We start from the raw sequence: 18991 nt of genomic DNA on the forward strand, positions 1-18991 counted from the left end.
GAACAAGCACTAACAGGGAAATGTCTGCACCAAACTCAGTCTAAAAATGACGGCTGTGAAATGGAAAGATGCTAACGGGGAAATGTCTGTAACAAACTCAAATAAAATTTTTAATCCTTTTTTTAATTCTAATTTTTAATGTCTTCTATCTTTTAATGAACAGGCACTGCTGTGAAAATATCTGCAAAAAAAAACAAACTAATTTTTATCTTGAAAGACTTTAAACGGACAGACAGACATGGACATTTCTGCACCAAACTCAATCTAAAAAAGCTTCATTTTATTTTGAAATGCTTTAAATGAACAGACAGTGATGGGGAAATGGTTTTTCCTACGTCTCTTCTTCTTCTCTGGTCACACACTTTAGTTCCCCTCGGAGGTCAGAGGTCACGTCTCTCCGCTGCTGTTTACAATGTGAGGAAACTCGCCGAGCTGGCGACTGAACCACGTGTCAGGACGCCGCGCGTCCCGCAGGACGAGCTAACGGACTGACTCTGTTCAAACAGGACAGGATCTGACCTTTGACCTCCCCGTGAACCCTGCGTCCGCCTCATCATCCAACTCTGAACTTTTGTTTTGAAAATGAAGTGTCATTCCACAGCTTTTATGCTGAAGGACTTCAAAATAAAACACGACAGACCTGTCGGTCCATCAGAAAATATCAATTCTATTTAAATTATAGATATTTTTTCAAAACTATTTTTTTATATTACATTACATTTCAAAATAAAAGTGTCCAAATTAAAGCAGGGTTAGTAAAATATGAGAATTTTTCTTCTTTGGCAGATGAACCGAATATAAAATCTTGCCACAAAAAAAATGTGTAATATTTTGACGTCCTCAAATTACGAAAGGAAGTTCAAATTAAAAAGGTATTACTTCGAAACAATTTCAAAATAAAACCGTCGAATTAAAGCAGGATATGGGAGGATACACATACAAATGACACATTGATAACCAAACTTATCTGGACTTATTTATACTCTGTTATGTGCAAGAAGACAGATAGATTATAAAAAAAATAAAAAATAAAAAAAAAACACTATCTCACCCTTTCCCATTTTATTCTGAAAGTCAGAGATCTGTATTAGAAATGTTCCTGTTTATTAATATGATGTTGGAGATTGTTTTATCATTTGTTCCATCATTTCGACATATGGAGAAAAATGAGGACAGGAAGTTAAAATTAAAGATATGTCTTTTAAACAATTTCAAAATAAAAGTGTCAAATTAAAGCAGGATTGGTTAAATATGAGAATACATTATAATTTTATCCTCACATACAAATTACATATCGATAATCAAAGTGGACTTATTTATACCCCGTTATGTGCAGGAAGCAGATTTAATGACATAGATTAAATAAAATAAAAACACTGTCTTACCCTTTCCCACTTTTATTCTGAAGGTCAAAGCTCAGTATGATAAATGTTCCTATGAATTAATATAAAGTAGGAGGTGATTTTATCAATTGTTGCATCATTTAGACATGCAAATGCAAAACATGAAGGAAAATTAGGACAGAAAGTCAAAGATCAATTATTACATCAAAACTATTTCAAATAAAAGTGTCCAAATTAAAGCAGGATTGGTAAAATATGAGAATACTACAATTATACTCTATTATGTTCAGAAGATGGAAAGAAAAAAGAAGAGGTAACTCATTTTATGATGTTGAAAAAAATAGACTAACCCTTTCCCACTTTTATTTTGATAGTCAGAAATGTTTCTGTAAATTAATATAATGCAGGAGGTGATTTTATAATTTGTTGTGTCATTTAGAAGCAAAACATGAAGGGCAATCAGGACAGGAAGTGAAAATTAAAGACATGTCTTAGAAACAATTTCAAAATAAAGGCACTAAATTGAAGCAGGATTGGAAGAATATGACAATATGTTTCTTCTTTGGTGAGTTAAAATCAGCTGAACTGTACAGAATGCGAAACCTTACCACAATAAAAGCGTATATTTTGACTTCCTGTGCGGTTGGTGGAGGTCCGTCTCGGGTCAGTCTGAACCTCAGCAGCAGAACTCTGGTGATTTTGTACATTTGGACTTCCTGTCGGCTCCGTCAGTCTCTCCGGGCGGCTCTAGTCCTCGCTGTGGTTGTACATGGCGTCCTCGGAGTCGTTCTTGCGGTGCGATGGCGGCACCAGGTGGTCGGGCAGGTCGTTGGGCAGCTCGTAGCCCTCCAGTTTGACCTTGATGAGGTGCTGGGCGAGGGCGAACTCCTCGTCGTCCAGCATGCCGTCGCGGTCGCAGTCGGCCAGCTTCCAGATCTTCCCCAGCACGGTGTTGGGCAGCCGCGAGTTCATCATCTCCTTCTTGGCGTTGACGCCGGTGATCTTCCCGTTGACGGGCATCAGCATGTAGAAGATCTCGTCGTAGCGGTGCTTCTCGCGGCTGACGATCCAGTCGTCGGCGTCCTTCCCGGCGCTGATGCCCTCGCCGTAGCCCTGGCCGAACGGCCCGTCCTGGGAGCCCTCGAAGGCGCCGCCCGACACCATCGCCGGCGGCTGCTTGGACTCCTCCTCCCGGATCATCGACATCAGGCCGGCGATCTTGGTGGCCAACATCTTATCCACCGACTCGATCAGCTTCATCTTCAGAGACGGGAACTTACTGAAGTCGTAGTGCTGCAGCATGTCCTGCACGGAGACACATTATTATATTATATTATATTATAAAAATATAGAAATAAACCAGAAACGAAATAAAAATGATATGAATTATATTATACACTTTATTATACAATAATTTATTCATAAAATATTTTAAAAATATGTAAATAAACCAAAAACTAAATAATAATTATATGAAATACATTATACACTTTATTATACAATCATTTATTCATAAAATATTTAAAAAATATATAAATAAACCGGAAACGAAATAAAAATGATATGAATTATATTATACACTTTATTATACAATAATTTAATCATAAAATATTTTAAAAATATATAAATAAACCAGAAACGAAATAAAAATGATATGAATTATATTATACACTTTATTATACAATAATTTATTCATAAAATATTTTAAAAAATATATAAATAAACCAAAAACTAAATAATAATTATATGAAATACATTATACACTTTATTATACAATAATTTATTCATAAAATATTTTAAAAAATATATAAATAAACCAAAAACTAAATAATAATTATATGAAATACATTATACACTTTATTATACAATAATTTATTCATAAAATATTTTAAAAATATATAAATAAACCAAAAACTAAATAATAATTAAATGAGAATACTTTACTTTTGTAATAAATTATTATAAAACAAAATGGGTAATATAATTCATATAATTATTATTTAGTTTTTGGTTTATTTATATATTTTTAAAATATTTTATGAATAAATTATTGTATAATAAAGTGTATAATATAATTCATATCATTTTTATTTCGTTTCTGGTTTATTTATATATTTTAAAAATATTTTATGAATAAATTATTGTACAATAAAGTGTATAATATATTTCATATCATTTTTATTTAGTTTCTGGTTTATTTATTTATATATTTTTTTTAATATTTTATGAATAAATTATTGTATAATAAAGTATATAATATATTTCATATCATTATTATTTCGTTTCTGGTTTATTTATATATTTTTTAAATATGTTATGAAAAAATTATTGTATAATAAAGTGTATAATATATTTCATATCATTATTATTTCGTTTCTGGTTTATTTATATATTTTTTAAATATTTTATGAATAAATTATTGTATAATAAAGTGTATAATATATTTCATATCATTATTATTTCATTTCTGGTTTATTTACATATTTTTTAAATATTTTATGAATAAATTATTAGATAATACATTGTATAATATAATTCAAATAATTATTATTTAGTTTTTGGTTAATTAACATATTTAAAAAATGTTTTTATAAATAATTATAATAAAATAAATTGTATAATATAAATGATACAAGTGTTATTTCATTTTTGGTTTATTTATATATTTTTCTAAATGTTTTATGAATAAATTATTGTATAATAAAGTGTATAATATATTTCATATCATTATTATTTCGTTTCTGGTTTATTTATATATGCTTTAAATATTTTATAAATAAATTATTATATAATACATTGTATAATATAATTCAAATAATTATTATTTCGTTTTTGGTTAATTAACATATTTTAAAAAGGTTTTAATAAATAATTATAATAAAATAAATTGTATAATATAAATTATACAAATGTTATTTCATTTTTGGTTTATTTATATATTTTTCTAAATGCTTTATAAAAAATTTTTTATAAAATAAATTGTGTAATGTGTAAGGACTACATCAATGAATATAATATAACATTATATAAATAAATGATTAAATAAATATAATATAATATCATGTATGACTGTTTTTATGTATTTATTTTTTAAGTTTTTTTAGTTTTTAATATCTTTATATATGTATAAAAATATTTGATAAAATAAATATATATGTTTGTTATTTATTTGAAAAAAGGTTTTTGATATATATATATTGTTTAAATATTTATAAATAATTATATAAAAACAAATATATTATATATGTATAAAAATATTTGATAATATAAATATATATGTTTGTTATTTATTTGAAAAAAGGTTTTTGATATATATATATATATATATATATTGTTTAAATATTTATAAATAATTATATAAAAACAAACATATTATATATGTATAAAAATATTTGATAATATAAATATATATGTTTATTTATTTGAAAGGGGGGTTTTGATATATATATATATATATATATATATATATATATATATAGTTTAAATATTTATAAATAATTATATAAAAACAAACATATTATTGCAACAGTAATATTAATGCAAAAACATGAGAAAGAAGAAGAAAACACTGACAGTAAACACTTTTACTGCAGCAAGAAGCCTGAAAACTTGATGATCACATGAAGAGAAGAGAGCTGCAGCTGGACACAGTGTCTCTGTGACCTCTGACCTCTGACACACACACACACACACACACACATCTGTCAGAGTGTGTGTGTGTGTGTGTGTCCCAGCTACAGCTGTATTTATTGGATTATTGGCCAGAGAGGATGTTTCAGATAGTTCAGTTCCCTGGTGAGGTGTGTATTCTCATGACACACACACACACACACACACACACACACACACACACACACACACACTCACACACTCACACACTCACACACTCACACACTCACACACACACACACACACACACACACACACACACACACACACACACACACACACACACACACCAGCTGCAGAGTGTTTTCAGATCGTTCTGTTCTCACATTCTGTTTTTACTTCTCAACATTTAGATTCTTTTTTTTTTAATTCCAACACAAAGTTACACAACAGCAACGTGTTTACAACTAAAAAATTAAATACAGAACGATTAGAATGCATGAATAAAAGGATTTTAAAAATATGTATATATGTGGTATAAAGCTGTAATAAATAAATAAATGAATAAAATAAATAAATGAATGAATAAAATAAAAACATTAATAATAATAATAATAATTGATTGAGATGATGATATAAGACTGTTTATGTCTTATATTACTTTATGCGTCGTTGAGTACCCTGAAAAGTGCAATATATAAAATGTATTATTATTATTATTATTATTATGATAATTATTATTTTTTTATTACAGTAGGCTAATGAGAACTATGTCTTGTTCTTCCAGTGGTCATATCATGTTAGCATCTTGCTAATGGGCATGTATTAGTATTATGCATAGGATTTTTATTCAGTCAAATGTAACATTTGCTGAGTTTGTTGATTTTTTAAAAAACTTTATTGAAGGTTTGGACAAATAAACTCAACTTCTCATGAAAGCCACGGGTATAAGCTCTCAAATACTTTTTGAATTTCATTTTTATCTGCTACAGAGGCTGAAAAATCTATTATTTAGTAGGTGTTGAATTTCCAGAAAAACTTCAGGTTTTAGGGGGTGATTAGAGGTTTTCCAGGCGCTTTAGGCCTTAATGGGTTGAAGGTAAAGGTGACTCCTTCTCTCAGGAGGAGGAGAGGATGAGGAGGTGTTACCTGCATCTTGGCCACGTTGGGGAAGTCTCCGGGGCTGATGTGGTGCTCCCTCTGGAGGTGGGTGTAGATCTCCGGCAGCCTCATGATCAGCTCCTCCTTCTTCTTCTCCCGCCCAAACAGAGACGGCATCTCCTTCTTCAGGTAGCTGATGATGTAAGCGTGCACCTGCAGGAGCACAAGGAGGAGCACAAGGAGGAGCACTGAGTCAGCTCAGACAGTTAATTTAGATTAAAGGAAAATGGAGAGGGAGGAGAGGGGGAGAAGGAGGTGGAGAGGGGAGTGAAGGAGGTGAAGAGGGGGGAGAGGAGAAGAGAGAGGGAGGAGAGGAAGTGGAGAGTGAGGAGAAGGAGGAGGAGAGGGAGGTGAAAGAGATGGAAAGGGAGGAGAGGGAGGTAAAGGAGGTGAGAGGGAGGAGAGATAGGAGAAGGAGGTGGAGAGGGGGGAGAGGAGAAGAGAGGGAGGAGAGGCGAGGACAGAGGGAGCAGAGGAGGTGGAGAGTGAGGAGAAGGAGGAGAAGGAGGTGGAGAGGGAGGAGAGAGGTGAAGGAAGAGAGGAGGTGAAGGAGGTGGAGAGGGAGGAGGAGTGGGAGGTGAAAGAGATAGAAAGGGAGGAGAGATAGGAGAGAGAGGAGAAGGAGGAGAGGAGGTGGAGAGGGAGGAGGAGTGGGAGGTGAAAGAGATAGAAAGGGAGGAGAGATAGGAGAAAGAGTTGGAGAGGGAGGAGAAGGAGGTGAAGGAGGAGATGGAGAGGGAGGAGAGGGAGGAGGAGAGGGAGGTGAAAGAGAGGAGGAGAGAGAGGAGGAGGAGGAGAGGGAGGAGAAGTAGACAGTCAGCAGGTGTCTGTAGGAGGTGAGGAGTTGAGGAGGTGAATAAGTTGAAGGAGGTGAAGGAGGTGAGGAGGTGAAGGAGAACCAGTGAGTTATTTTGTAGCAGAGGAAAGAGGAAAGGAGGAGCAGGAGTCAGAAACATGAAACACTAAACTGATTTATGTTTCTGAGCTTCCTCCTCTCTGGAAACAGAATAATTAATAATTCATCAGCTGCGGGTCACTTCAGGTTCATATCAGAGTTATTTCACTTCTTCTTTCTCTTCTCAGAAAGAAGAAGCGTCGCCTGATTCCAGCACTTTCATTTACTACTAATTCATCAACAAATATAAGTTTCTATTTCAATAAAAGATGGAGTAAAAACACAATTAAACATCTCATAAATTTGTTCAGAAAAAAGATAGATTTTTTGTCTCAAATCCTTTTTATTTAGTATTTTTATTTTAGTAAGTTTATTTCATAAATAAAAAAGTCTAAATTTGACTTTCAAAATTGTTGAACATTATATCTCGTACATTTTTAAAAAGGTTAAAGGGCGTAGTTATAAATCTCTGAAGAATCTCATCATAGTGTAGACACACCGGCAGTTGCCCCCGTGGCCCTTTCAGAATTTCTCCAGAGGAAATTTTCTAGTTTAAACTTAATATCTCATCAACTTGATTTTAAACGTCAAAGTGTGACTTCTCATTTCATAAAATTGACTTAAGATCACAAAAATGTAATTTAAACATTAAAAACTTTTTAAAAAATTGACTAAATATCTCATAAATTGGATTAAAAACTCAAAATGAGACTTAAAAAAAGCGCCCATAAATAAAATGAATTATTATTATCATCATCATCATCATCATCATCAATAATAATATTTCATAAATGTGGTTAAAAAAGTAAAAATTTAAATTAATATCTCATTATTTCCCCTTAAAACCCTCATAAATCAGTTGGATTCACATGCTAACTGTTTCCCTTCACTTCCAGTGTTTGTGCTAAGCTAAGCTAACCACTCCTGGTCTGATCTGGGATGAAACAGAAACTTCCAGGATCAGATTTCTGTCTGGGAAAACACGACCGGACATTCCAGGATATTCCCAGAATTCCCGGAGCGATCCGAAGCTCTCGGCGTTAATCCCAAACACAACTCGCCACTTCCTGTCTCACCTTGGCCAGCCGCGCTCTCTTGATGAGGTCGTTGAGTTTACGGAGCGCCGCATTTCTCGGGAGACTCTGGATGTCCCTGAACAGGTCCTGAGACTCCGCCTCAAACATACGCCTGGGGAGGGAAGGAGGGAGTGAATGAGTGAATGAGTGAATGAATAAATGAGTGGATTAACTAATCAATCAATAAAACAAAACATAAGTGAGAGAACAAAATATAACTATACACTATCAACAAATCATGACACAACTAATCAATACATGAATGAGTGAATGAATGAATGAAACATAAACCACTAAATGAACACATGAAAGTATAATTAATTGAATGAAATGTGTTAATGAGGGAACAAATAAATACTAATGCAGTAAAAAATACACTAAATCAACACATGAATAAATGAATGAATGAATGTTCTGCAGAGCCAAATGAATGAATGAATGAGTGGATGAATGAATTGATGAATATCTGACCTGTGCTCAGTGTTCTGCAGGTTTCAGTTAATGAGTGAATGCATGAATGCATGAATGGATGAACATCTGACATATTCTTTGTGTTCTGCAGGTGTGAATGAATGAATAAATGGATGAATATCTGACCTTTCTTCTGTGTTTTGCAGGCTTGAATGAATGGATGGATGAATGAATGTATGAATTAATTAATGGATGAATGACTGAATGAATGAATGAATGCATGTCTGACCTGTTCTCTGTGTTCTGCAGGTTTGAATGAATGGACGGATGAATGTATGAATTAATGAATGAATGAGTGAGTGCATGAATATCTGACCTGTTCTCTTTGTTCTGCAGGGTTGAGTTAATGAATGAATGAATGCATGAATATCTGACCTTTCTTCTGTGTTTTGCAGGTTTGAATGAATGGATGGATGGATGGATGAATGAATGAATTAATTAATAGATGAATGAATTAATTAATGAATATCTGACCTGTTCTCTGTGTGTTCTGCAGGTTTGAGTTAATGGCGGATGAATAAATAAATAAATTAATTAATTAATGAATGGATGAATATCTGACCTGTTCTGTGTTCTGCAGCTTTGTGTTATTGAATGAATGAATGAATGAATGAATGAATGAATGAATGAATATCTGACCTGTTCTCAGTGTTCTGCAGATTTGAATGTATGGATGAATGAATGAATGAATGAATGAATGGGTGAAAATCTGACCTGTTCTCTGTGTTCTGCAGGTTTGAGTTAATGGATGAATGAATGAATGAATGAATGAATGACCTGTTCTCAGTGTGCTGAAGGTTTGGATGAATGAATGAATGAATGAATGAATGAATGAATGAATGAATGAATGAATGAATGAATGGGTGAAAACCTGACCTGTTCTCGGTGTTCTGAAGCTTTGTGTTATTGAATGAATGTTTGAATGAATGAATGAATGAATGAATGAATGACCTGTTCTCAGTGTGCTGCAGGTTTGAATGTTTGGATGAATGAATGAATGGGTGAAAACCTGACCTGTTCTCGGTGTTCTGCAGGGGTTTGGCCCAGAAGGATCCCAGATAAACTCGACACACCTCTGGCGTGTTGATCACCTTCCCCAGTGACCACATGAGGGCGCCGTACACCCTCATCAGCTGCTGCGTGTCCACCTGAGAGCACAGGTGAAGGTGAGAGGGTTATTTTACAGCTCCAACAGCAACAGAGCGCCTCATGTGTTCATCGTCCGCCCACCTGGTCGGCCTTGTTGAGGACGACTCGGATCTTGTCGTCTTGTCCTTTGAAGGCTCTGATGGCTTCGGAGAACTCGTCTGAAATGTCCAGTTTGTGAGCGTCGAACAGCAGAATGATGCGATCCACGCGCTCGCCGAACCACCGCAGCACCTCCGCAAAGTCGTAACCTGCAGACAGGAAGTAGTTTAAAGCGCGGCGTTAGGACCCGACAAGAGGCGATCGAGTCATTTAATATTATCTGCCGAGTCCCGATCTTTTACCTCCTGCAGAACAACAACAGGTCAGATATTCATTCATTCATTTGTGCATTTATTCATCCATCCATTCATTCAAACTTTTAGAACACTGAGAACAGGTCAGATATTTATCCATTCATTCATTCAAAACTGCAGAACAAGAACAGGTCAGATATTCATGCATTCAAACCTGCAGAACACTGAGAAACGGTCAGATATCATTCGTTCATCCTTCATCCATTCATTCAAACCTGCAGAACTGGTCAGATATTCATGCATTTATTCATTAATTATTGCATTCATTCATTCATTCAAACCTGCAGAACACTGAGAAACGGTCAGATATCATTCGTTCATCCTTCATCCATTCATTCAAACCTGCAGAACTGGTCAGATATTCATGCATTTATTCATTAATTATTGCATTCATTCATTCATTCAAACCTGCAGAACACTGAGAAACGGTCAGATATCATTCGTTCATCCTTCATCCATTCATTCAAACCTGCAGAACTGGTCAGATATTCATGCATTTATTCATTAATTATTGCATTCATTCATTCATTCAAACCTGCAGAACACTGAGAAACGGTCAGATATCATTCGTTCATCCTTCATCCATTCATTCAAACCTGCAGAACTGGTCAGATATTCATGCATTTATTCATTAATTATTGCATTCATTCATTCATTCATTCAAACCTGCCGAATGAAGATAACTGGTCATTTATTCATGCATTCATTCATTCAAACAAACCCGTGGAACACAGAGAACTGTCCAGATATTCATGCATTCATTCAAACCTGCAGAACACAGAGAACAGGCCAGATATTCATGCATTCATTCATTCATCCATAAATTAATCAGTTCAATCTCTGAGAACACTGAGAACAGGTCAAATATTCATGCATTCACTCATTCATGCATGCATTCATCCTACATTCATGCATTCAAACCTGCAGAACACAGAGAACAGGCCAGATATTCATGCATTCATCCATCCATTCAAACCTGCAGAACACAGAGAACAGGCCAGATATTCATGCATTCATTCATCCATTCAAACCTGCAGAACACTGAGAAACGGTCAGGTATCATTCGTTCATCCTTCAGCCATTCATTCAAACCTGCAGAACACAGAGAACAGGCCAGATATTCATGCATTTTATTCATTCATCCATAAATTAATCAGTTCAATCCTGCAGAACACTGAGAACAGGTCAAATATTCATGCATTCACTCATTCATGCATGCATTCATCCTACATTCATTCATTCAAACCTGCAGAACACAGAGAACAGGCCAGATATTCATACATTCATCCATTCATTCAAACCTGCAGAACACAGAGAACAGGCCAGATAGCAATGCATTCATTCATTCATCCATAAATTACTCAGTTCAAACCTGCAGAACACTGAGAACAGGTCAAATATTCATGCATTCACTCATTCATGCATGCATTCATTCATTCATTCATTCATTCCAACCTGCAGAACACACAGAGAAAAGGTCAGATATTAATTAATTAATCTAAACCTGCAGAACACAGAACTGGTCAGATATGCATTCATCCATTCATTCCAATGTGTAGACACAGAGAACGAGTCACAGACTGATTACTGGAGTCTCTCACTCTGTTTCATCATCACACACTAAAAGACTCAACATGTGCAGCGACGCCCCGCCCTCCGCCTGGAGGGAACCGGCTGAACCTGCTGGCAGCCGGACCCTCGCCCCCGCGGCTCGGCCCTCCACATGTAATCTATTATATTATATTATATTATAATATATTATAAAGTATAAAGTAATCTATTACTTCATGTCAGATCTCTCTCTCACACTGAGCCAGGCAGTTACAGAAGCTTTTTAAGGTTCAGAGAGGAAAATAAAAAAACATGCAAACACCACAGAGAGCAGCTGCTATACCTTTAAATCTGTGTGTGTGTGTGTGTGTGTGTGTGTGTGTGTGTGTGTGTGTGTGTGTGTGTGTGTGTGTGTGTGTGTGTGTGTGTAAAGTGATATGTGGCAGCAGCCTGGGTGTGGTTCCTCTAGAACTGGGTGACACTGATGCTCTGGACTGGAAAATAAACTGAGACAAAAGCTTTCAAACTGTTTCTGCTGCTCATGTTTCTGTCTCTCATCGACTTCTATTCTAATGTTCTACTTTACTGTATTCTATTACTGTTATTTCTATGACTCTTTGCTGTTTCTGCAGACATCAGGGGAAAAGATACAACAGAGTCTTTATAGGTCAATGTGAAAAAAGGATTTGACTGACTGAGGCTAAAAGGATACACTAAAGGATTAACTCAACAACCAAGCAAATATGTTTTCTTTTTAAAAAACGACAAAAATAGACCAGCTTTTATCTTCGAAAGAAACTGTATGAACAGGCATTATCGTCAGAGGTTGAACTTTCCGATGGTTCTTGAATGGATCATATGTTATGTACGTTTATTCTCCATGTGTCATTTAAAATAAAGTGTCTGCACTAACCAGATCCTGTTAAAAACATTAAATTCTCCTCAGAGACACTGAAGACATGATTGATTCTGCTGAGACCAACGGGAATCTGTTTACACAGAGCTGAGAGGAGAGGACAGGAGAGGCTGGGAACACTAATATGTTTTTGGTATTTTTTGGTTATTTTTGACATTTGTGACACTTGGAAAAGTGTTATATACATAAATTCCATTTTATTCTATTAAAAATATTTTTTTTTCCTGATTTCTCTCATTTTTACTGTGTTTTTCTGCGCAAAGACATGTTTGAGTTGTTCTGATTGTGCTGATCCCAAAGAGCTGCAGGACTTATAGATTTATAGAGATTTTATATGTTGCCCAGTCTCAGCAAGAAGATTTGGGCGTACCGGCCCTTTAAATGTTAATAAAGCATGAAGTTTGTGTTTCTCCAGTCAGGGAAAAGTTCCTCTTCCTGACAGGAAACCTACAAACTGCAGACAGCATTAATCCAGCTGGATTCTCCTCTGACGCAGTTTAGTATTTGTCTTAAAGGTCACCTTTAAATGTACAGTTTACATTACACACACACACACACACACACACACACACACACACACACACACAAACACACACCTTCAGTAAACACTCTGCTGTTCAATCAACACACCAACATGAACTCTGTCGGTTTTAATTCATTAAGAACAAATTAAGCGACGTCGCGTTCCTCTGCGTCATTTTCAATCAATAAATCACCTGATCTATAACGCTACAGTGTGTGTGTGTGTGTGTGTGTGTGTGTGTATGTGTGTGTGTGTGTGTGTGTATGTGTGTGTGTGTGTGTGTATGTGTGTGTGTGTGTGTGTGTGTGTGTGTGTGTGTGTATGTGTGTGTTCCTGCATCAACATGGAGGCCGCTGCTGTCCACATTCACAACATCCCTGCAGGGCGACACCTCTCTGTGTTTGTGGGCACAACACACACACACACACACACACACACACACACACACACAAAATAAAATGTCCATTCTGACATTTTGGTCATGTGATGCGGCTTTCCGTTCTGCCCACAGCGAGAGGACAACGAGGTTCAACAATGTGTCTCCGAGGGTTAAAAGCTTGTAATCATTAATATTGATGCCAGCAGGTTTTTTCCCTCCTGCTGCAGAGAATCGTCTGAAGTTTTCGACTCCTCGTGAATAAATGATGTGTGACGGTGTGAAGTGTTTCTCTGCTCAGCGTCAGGTGACACCTGCAGGGTTGGGTGTCTGAGGCCTGAAGCTGTCTGAGTGAGTGAGTGAGTGAGTGAGTGAGTGAGTGAGTGAGTGAGTGAGTGAGTGAATGAGTGAATGAGTGAAAGAGCAAGAGAGTGAACTAGAGAGTGAGTGAATGAGTGAGTAGCTGAGTGAGTGAATGAGTGAGCGAGGGAGTGAGCGAGTGAATGAGTGAGTAGCTAAGTGAGTGAATGAGTGAGTGAGTGAGAGTGAGTGAGCGAGAGAGTGAGAGAGCGAGCGAGTGAGCGAGAGTAAGTGAATGAGTGAGTAGCTGAGTGAGTGAGTGAGTGAGTGAGTGAGTGGTTGAGTGAGCGAGCGAGCGGCTGTGTGGGTGAGTGAGTGAGTGAGTAAGTGAGTGGGCAAGTGAGTGAGTGAGCGAGTGAGTGGGCAAGTGAGTGAGTGAGCGAGCAAGTGAGTGGGCAAGTGAGTGAGTGAGTGGGCAAGTGAGTGAGTGAGCGAGCAAGTGAGTGGCTGAGTGAGTGAGTGAGTGGCTGAGTGAGCAAGAGAGTGAGTGAGTGAGCGAGAGAGTGAGTGAGTGAATGAATGAGTAGCTGAGTGAGTGAGCGAGAGAGTAAGCAAGTGAGTGGCCGAGTGAGTGACCGAGTGGGCAAGTGAGTGAATGAGCGAGTGATTGGCTGAGTGAGTGAGAGGCTGAGTGAGGGAGTGAGTGAGTGGCTGAGTGAGTGGCTGAGTGAGCAAGAGAGTGAGTGGCTGAGTGAGCAAGACAGTGAGTTAAGAGAGTGAGCGAGAGTGAGTGAGTGAGTGAGTGAGTGAGCGAGACAGTAAGCAAGTGAGTGAGTGAGTGAGTGAGTGAGTGAGTGGGCAAGTGAGTGAGTGAATGAACGAGAGAGTAAGCAAGTGAGTGGCCGAGTGAGTGAGCGAGTGGGCAAGTGAGTGAATGAGCGAGTGATTGGCTGAGTGAGTAAGACAGTGAGTTAAGAAAGTGAGTGAATGAGTGAGTAGCTGAGTGAGTGAGAGAGTGAGCGAGAGTGAGCGAGACAGTAAGCAAGTGAGCGAGACAGTAAGCAAGTGAGTGAGTGAGTGAATGAACGAGTGAGTGGGCAAATGAGTGAGTGAGTGAGTAAGCGGGCGGGCAAGTGAGTGAGTGAGTGGGCGAGAGAGTAAGCAAGCGAGTGGCTGAATGAGCGAGTGAGTGAGTGGCTGAGTGAGTGAGCAAGTGAGTGAGTGAGCGAGTGAGTGGCTGAGTGAGCAAGTGAGTGAGAGAGTGAGTGAATAAGTGAGTAGCTGAGTGAGCGAGCGAGACAGTAAGCGAGTGAGTGAGTGAGTGAGTGAGTGAGTGAGTGAGTGAGTGAGTGAGTGAGTGAGTGAGTGGGCAAGTGAATGAATGAGTGAGTGAGTGAGTGAGTGAGTGAGTGAGTGAGTGAGTGAGTGAGTGAGTGAGTGAGTGAGTGAGTGAGTGAGTGAGCGACTGACTGGCTGAGTGGTAAAGATATCAGCGTCATCAGCCGGGGCTCAGAGACTCTGCAGGGTTTAATAACGGACGACTGATTACTTCACTTGTTCCACTTCCTGTTGGAAGGGAAACACCTTCAGTCTAACAATACTACTTCCTCTTCAGAGCAGAGATTGTATTTATGTCTTGGAAAGAATGTGAGCACAGTTCAACAGAGGAAACCGGAGATAAAATAGCTCACATTCTCATATGGTCTGGATTGTTTACTGAAAGGTGCAGGGACCTGATTGGAGTTATTATTACCGAGCTTTATGTAGGCTTCATCAAACTCACATCAACTCACAAAACTTTGCACACACTTCAAAAATGGAGGAAATGTATGGATTTTAGAGGTCTCGCTAAATGGCAAGGCAAAATGGCTCAGTAGCTCCCACTACAGAGTTAATAAAAATTACTCTCTGCAGTAGATTTAACGTAGATTAACAAAATTTGGTGCACATGCAGAGACGCACTAAAATGCCTCTTGGGCTCAAATGCTTTTTTGGCCGTTTTTTGGCTTTGAACTTTAACAATATTAATTATTCAGCAAAATTACCACATAAATACACCAAACGACCAAAATGGACACTCACTAAATGACTACAAAGTGACGCAAAAGACCAAAAAAAGGCACAAGAATTACCACAAAAGGACCTCAAAGAGAGGCGGAACAATCAAAGATAAATAAATGACAAAATGATACATAATGAGTTAAAGAGAAACTAAATGTCAAAAAAGACATTAAATTAACAAAAATGGCCAAAAATGACCACAGAGTTGCTAAATGGCCACAAAATTACCTATTTAGACACAAAATTGACAATAAAGAGACAAAAATTACCGAAAAAAAGATACAAAATGACAACAAATGAGTCAAAAAGAAACTGAATCACCAAAATTTAATAAAAAAAGGAGATTAAGTGACTACTAAGAGTTGCAAAAAGAAAACAAGTTGCAGAAAAAATTTGTTGCACAGATGTAACATGCACACAGAGACGCACCAAAAAGCCTCTTACATCCAAACTCAGACAGAGAAAGTGCGACTAAATTTGAGAGAGCGAGGATGATGAAGGTGTCACGGCTCCTTCAGCGCTTTTGTTTACAAATTCAGAAACTGTATTTGTAAATCCCAAAGTTTTCTTTTGAATGTGATAAAAAAAAAAAACACCAACTCACACTTGTTTCTGCTGCAGGACAGTTATGTAATGTTGGTCACAGAGTTCATTTAATGAGAGGAGAGGAGGAGGAGGAGGAGGAGAAGAAGAAGAAGAAGAAGAGGAGGAGGAGAGGAGGAGGAGAGGGACAGAGGGTGGGACAGAGGAGGAAGGAGTCAGGGGATGAAGGGAGGGACAACTGGCTGAAATCCCAGGAGGACGAGCCGTCACATATGAAAAGTTAAGTAAGTTAGGCTCCGATCCAACAGTGACTCAATGAAATACAGAGATTTAAACCACAGAAGAAGAAGAAGAAGAAGAAGAAGAAGAACAAGAGAAGAGAAGAAGAAGAAGAAGAAGAAGAAGAAGAACAAGAACAAGAACAAGAACAACTAGAAAATTTCCTCTGGGGAAATTTTGAAAGGGCCACGGGGGCTACTGCCGGTATGTGTACACTATGATGAGATTCTTCAGAGATTTCAAACTATGCCCTTTAACCTCAAAATGTGTGTGTGTGTGTGTTTGCAGCATGTGTATGCATGTGTGAGGAGTGTGCGTGCTTACGCGCATGTGTGTGTGTGTGTGTGTGTGTATCTGTAACTGTAATCACATCAAAGATCAAAGGCAATCAGATCAAAGCAATCAACAGAATTAACTGACACCTGTTTCGGCATAGTGACAGCAGAGGTGGACAGACTGGAATTTCTGGCCTCGAACAGCAAACAATTTTTGGCAAAACCATAATACCTATCATTGATCCGACTTCACTTTGAGCGTCTGGAGTTCTTCCTGAACGTCTACATATGATTTTTTTAAAGAAAAATTAAAAAAATAGCTTTGTTAGAGCGATCTAAAAAAACTGTTCCATCTCCCTTTTTTCCGAAATCTTCCTGCGTTTTTAATATGGGAGCCAATGAGGCTGTTGGTGGTGTTGGTGGATCATCTGTGCGTCCTACGCCCAAACTATAACTCTGACAGCTTTACCAGAGGATTGTGAGGGAGAAGACTAATTTTCCTACGTTTCTATGTGTAAATTATTTCTGTAGAGTGGAATTTGCGGCCTGGAGCGCAGTTTTCAAATTTAGTTTTTGACAGTTTTTTCTCTCCCTCTACACTCTGGCGATGATGTCACACACTGTGACACGAACATTCCGTGCAATACACACCCATTATAATCTCAGAATTTCTCCAAAAATGATCATGGTCATTGAACAGGGATTGATAAAAAACTATATGACCTATCAAAACGTGGATTAATACACCGATACACAAGACTTGTGTCTACTGTTTAAAGTTTAAATGGAGTCTCTAGGTGAAATTATGCCGGAGAAGTAGACGTTTAAAAATTTCCAATTATTGTTCTTTTTCACTCATTTTTTGTCGGCCGTCCCATTCACTTCAATGCAAAATTTTGGGCAGTTTTTTGCGACTTACGTCGAGAAAAATTCGTATTCTGTAGAGAAAAGTAATAGCACACCGATCCCGATCAAACCGCACGTTTTGATATATAATTTGTCCTGCAACTCTTTAAGTTGTAGGACTAGTAGCGGGACGAAATTGCGTCCAGAAGAGGAAGAAGAAGAAATCCACAGTATAACAGTAGTGCAGCACTGGTCCCTACAGATATTGCTGGATGGGACCAGTGCTGGGGAGATTGCCCCGAGGCCCTAAATAATTAAACTGAGCACAAAGATATAAAGACATGATGTGATAACATCTCTGAACACACACCTCAAGTTTAATCTGTCAGCGATGCTGCTGACGTCAGTGTGTGTGTGTGTGTGTGTGTGTGTGTGTGTGTTCAGGAGGAATTCAGCCTCAGCTGAGCAGCTCTCTAAGTGTTTCCAGATGAAGGGAACGCCCCGCGCTGCTTCCTGTGACCCTCCCTCTAATCCTCCTCCTCCTCCTCCTCCTCCTCCTCCTCCTCCTCTCTGGCCCAGCCTGCTGGGCTCCACTGGCCCTGCTGCAGGTGAAGGTGAGGGACCCAACACCTTCACCTGCAGCAGGTCCCTCAAAGAGGCATGCACCAACCAGGAAGACACGCAAAAAGGCCATAAAGAGACAGAAGAGGACAGAGGACCAAAAACAGAGGCTAAACTATCACATAAGACACATAAATGATGACAAAACGACACCAAATCATCAAAAAAAAGATAACACATGAACAAAAAATGCAAAAAAGACTACAAAGAGACATAGAATGACTAGAAAGAGTTGCAGAATTACCACAAAAATACACCAAACGACCAAACAGGACTCTAAATGACGACTTAGTATATTTTTTATTGCTACATGGTTGCATTTTATGGCTACATTGCTACATTGCTGTAGCATGGTAGCATTTTATTGCTACATTGCTACAGCAATGCTACATTGTAGCATGGTAGCATTTTATTGCTACATGGTAGCATTTTATTGCTACATTGCTGTAGCATGGTAGCATTGCTACATGGTAGCATTTTATTGCTACATTGCTACATGGTAGCATTTTATTGCTACATTGCTACAGCAATGCTACATTGTAGCATGGTAGCATTTTATTGCTACATTGCTACATTGCTGTAGCATGGTAGCATTTTATTGCTACATTGCTATATTTTATTGGTACATTGCTACATGGTAGCA

At 37.6% G+C, this 18991-nt stretch overlaps 1 protein-coding gene across 1 annotated transcript in view; it reads right to left on the reverse strand.

Annotated features, from left to right (window-relative positions):
* Positions 1-1223: 1223 nt before the first annotated feature.
* ehd4 (EH-domain containing 4) overlaps positions 1224-18991 on the reverse strand; it is a 31541-nt gene continuing 13773 nt past the window's right edge. Inside the window, exons 4-8 of the mRNA XM_059353649.1 lie at positions 9786-9952; positions 9570-9703; positions 8085-8196; positions 6102-6266; positions 1224-2648 (exon numbers count right to left, since the gene is read on the reverse strand). Of these exons, the coding sequence (XP_059209632.1) occupies positions 2091-2648; positions 6102-6266; positions 8085-8196; positions 9570-9703; positions 9786-9952 (1136 nt within the window). The 3' untranslated portion in view covers positions 1224-2090. The remainder of the gene's footprint in view (positions 2649-6101; positions 6267-8084; positions 8197-9569; positions 9704-9785; positions 9953-18991) is intronic.

Source organism: Centropristis striata, chromosome 16 (assembly GCF_030273125.1).
Source record: "Centropristis striata isolate RG_2023a ecotype Rhode Island chromosome 16, C.striata_1.0, whole genome shotgun sequence".
Classification (NCBI taxonomy): domain Eukaryota; kingdom Metazoa; phylum Chordata; class Actinopteri; order Perciformes; family Serranidae; genus Centropristis; species Centropristis striata.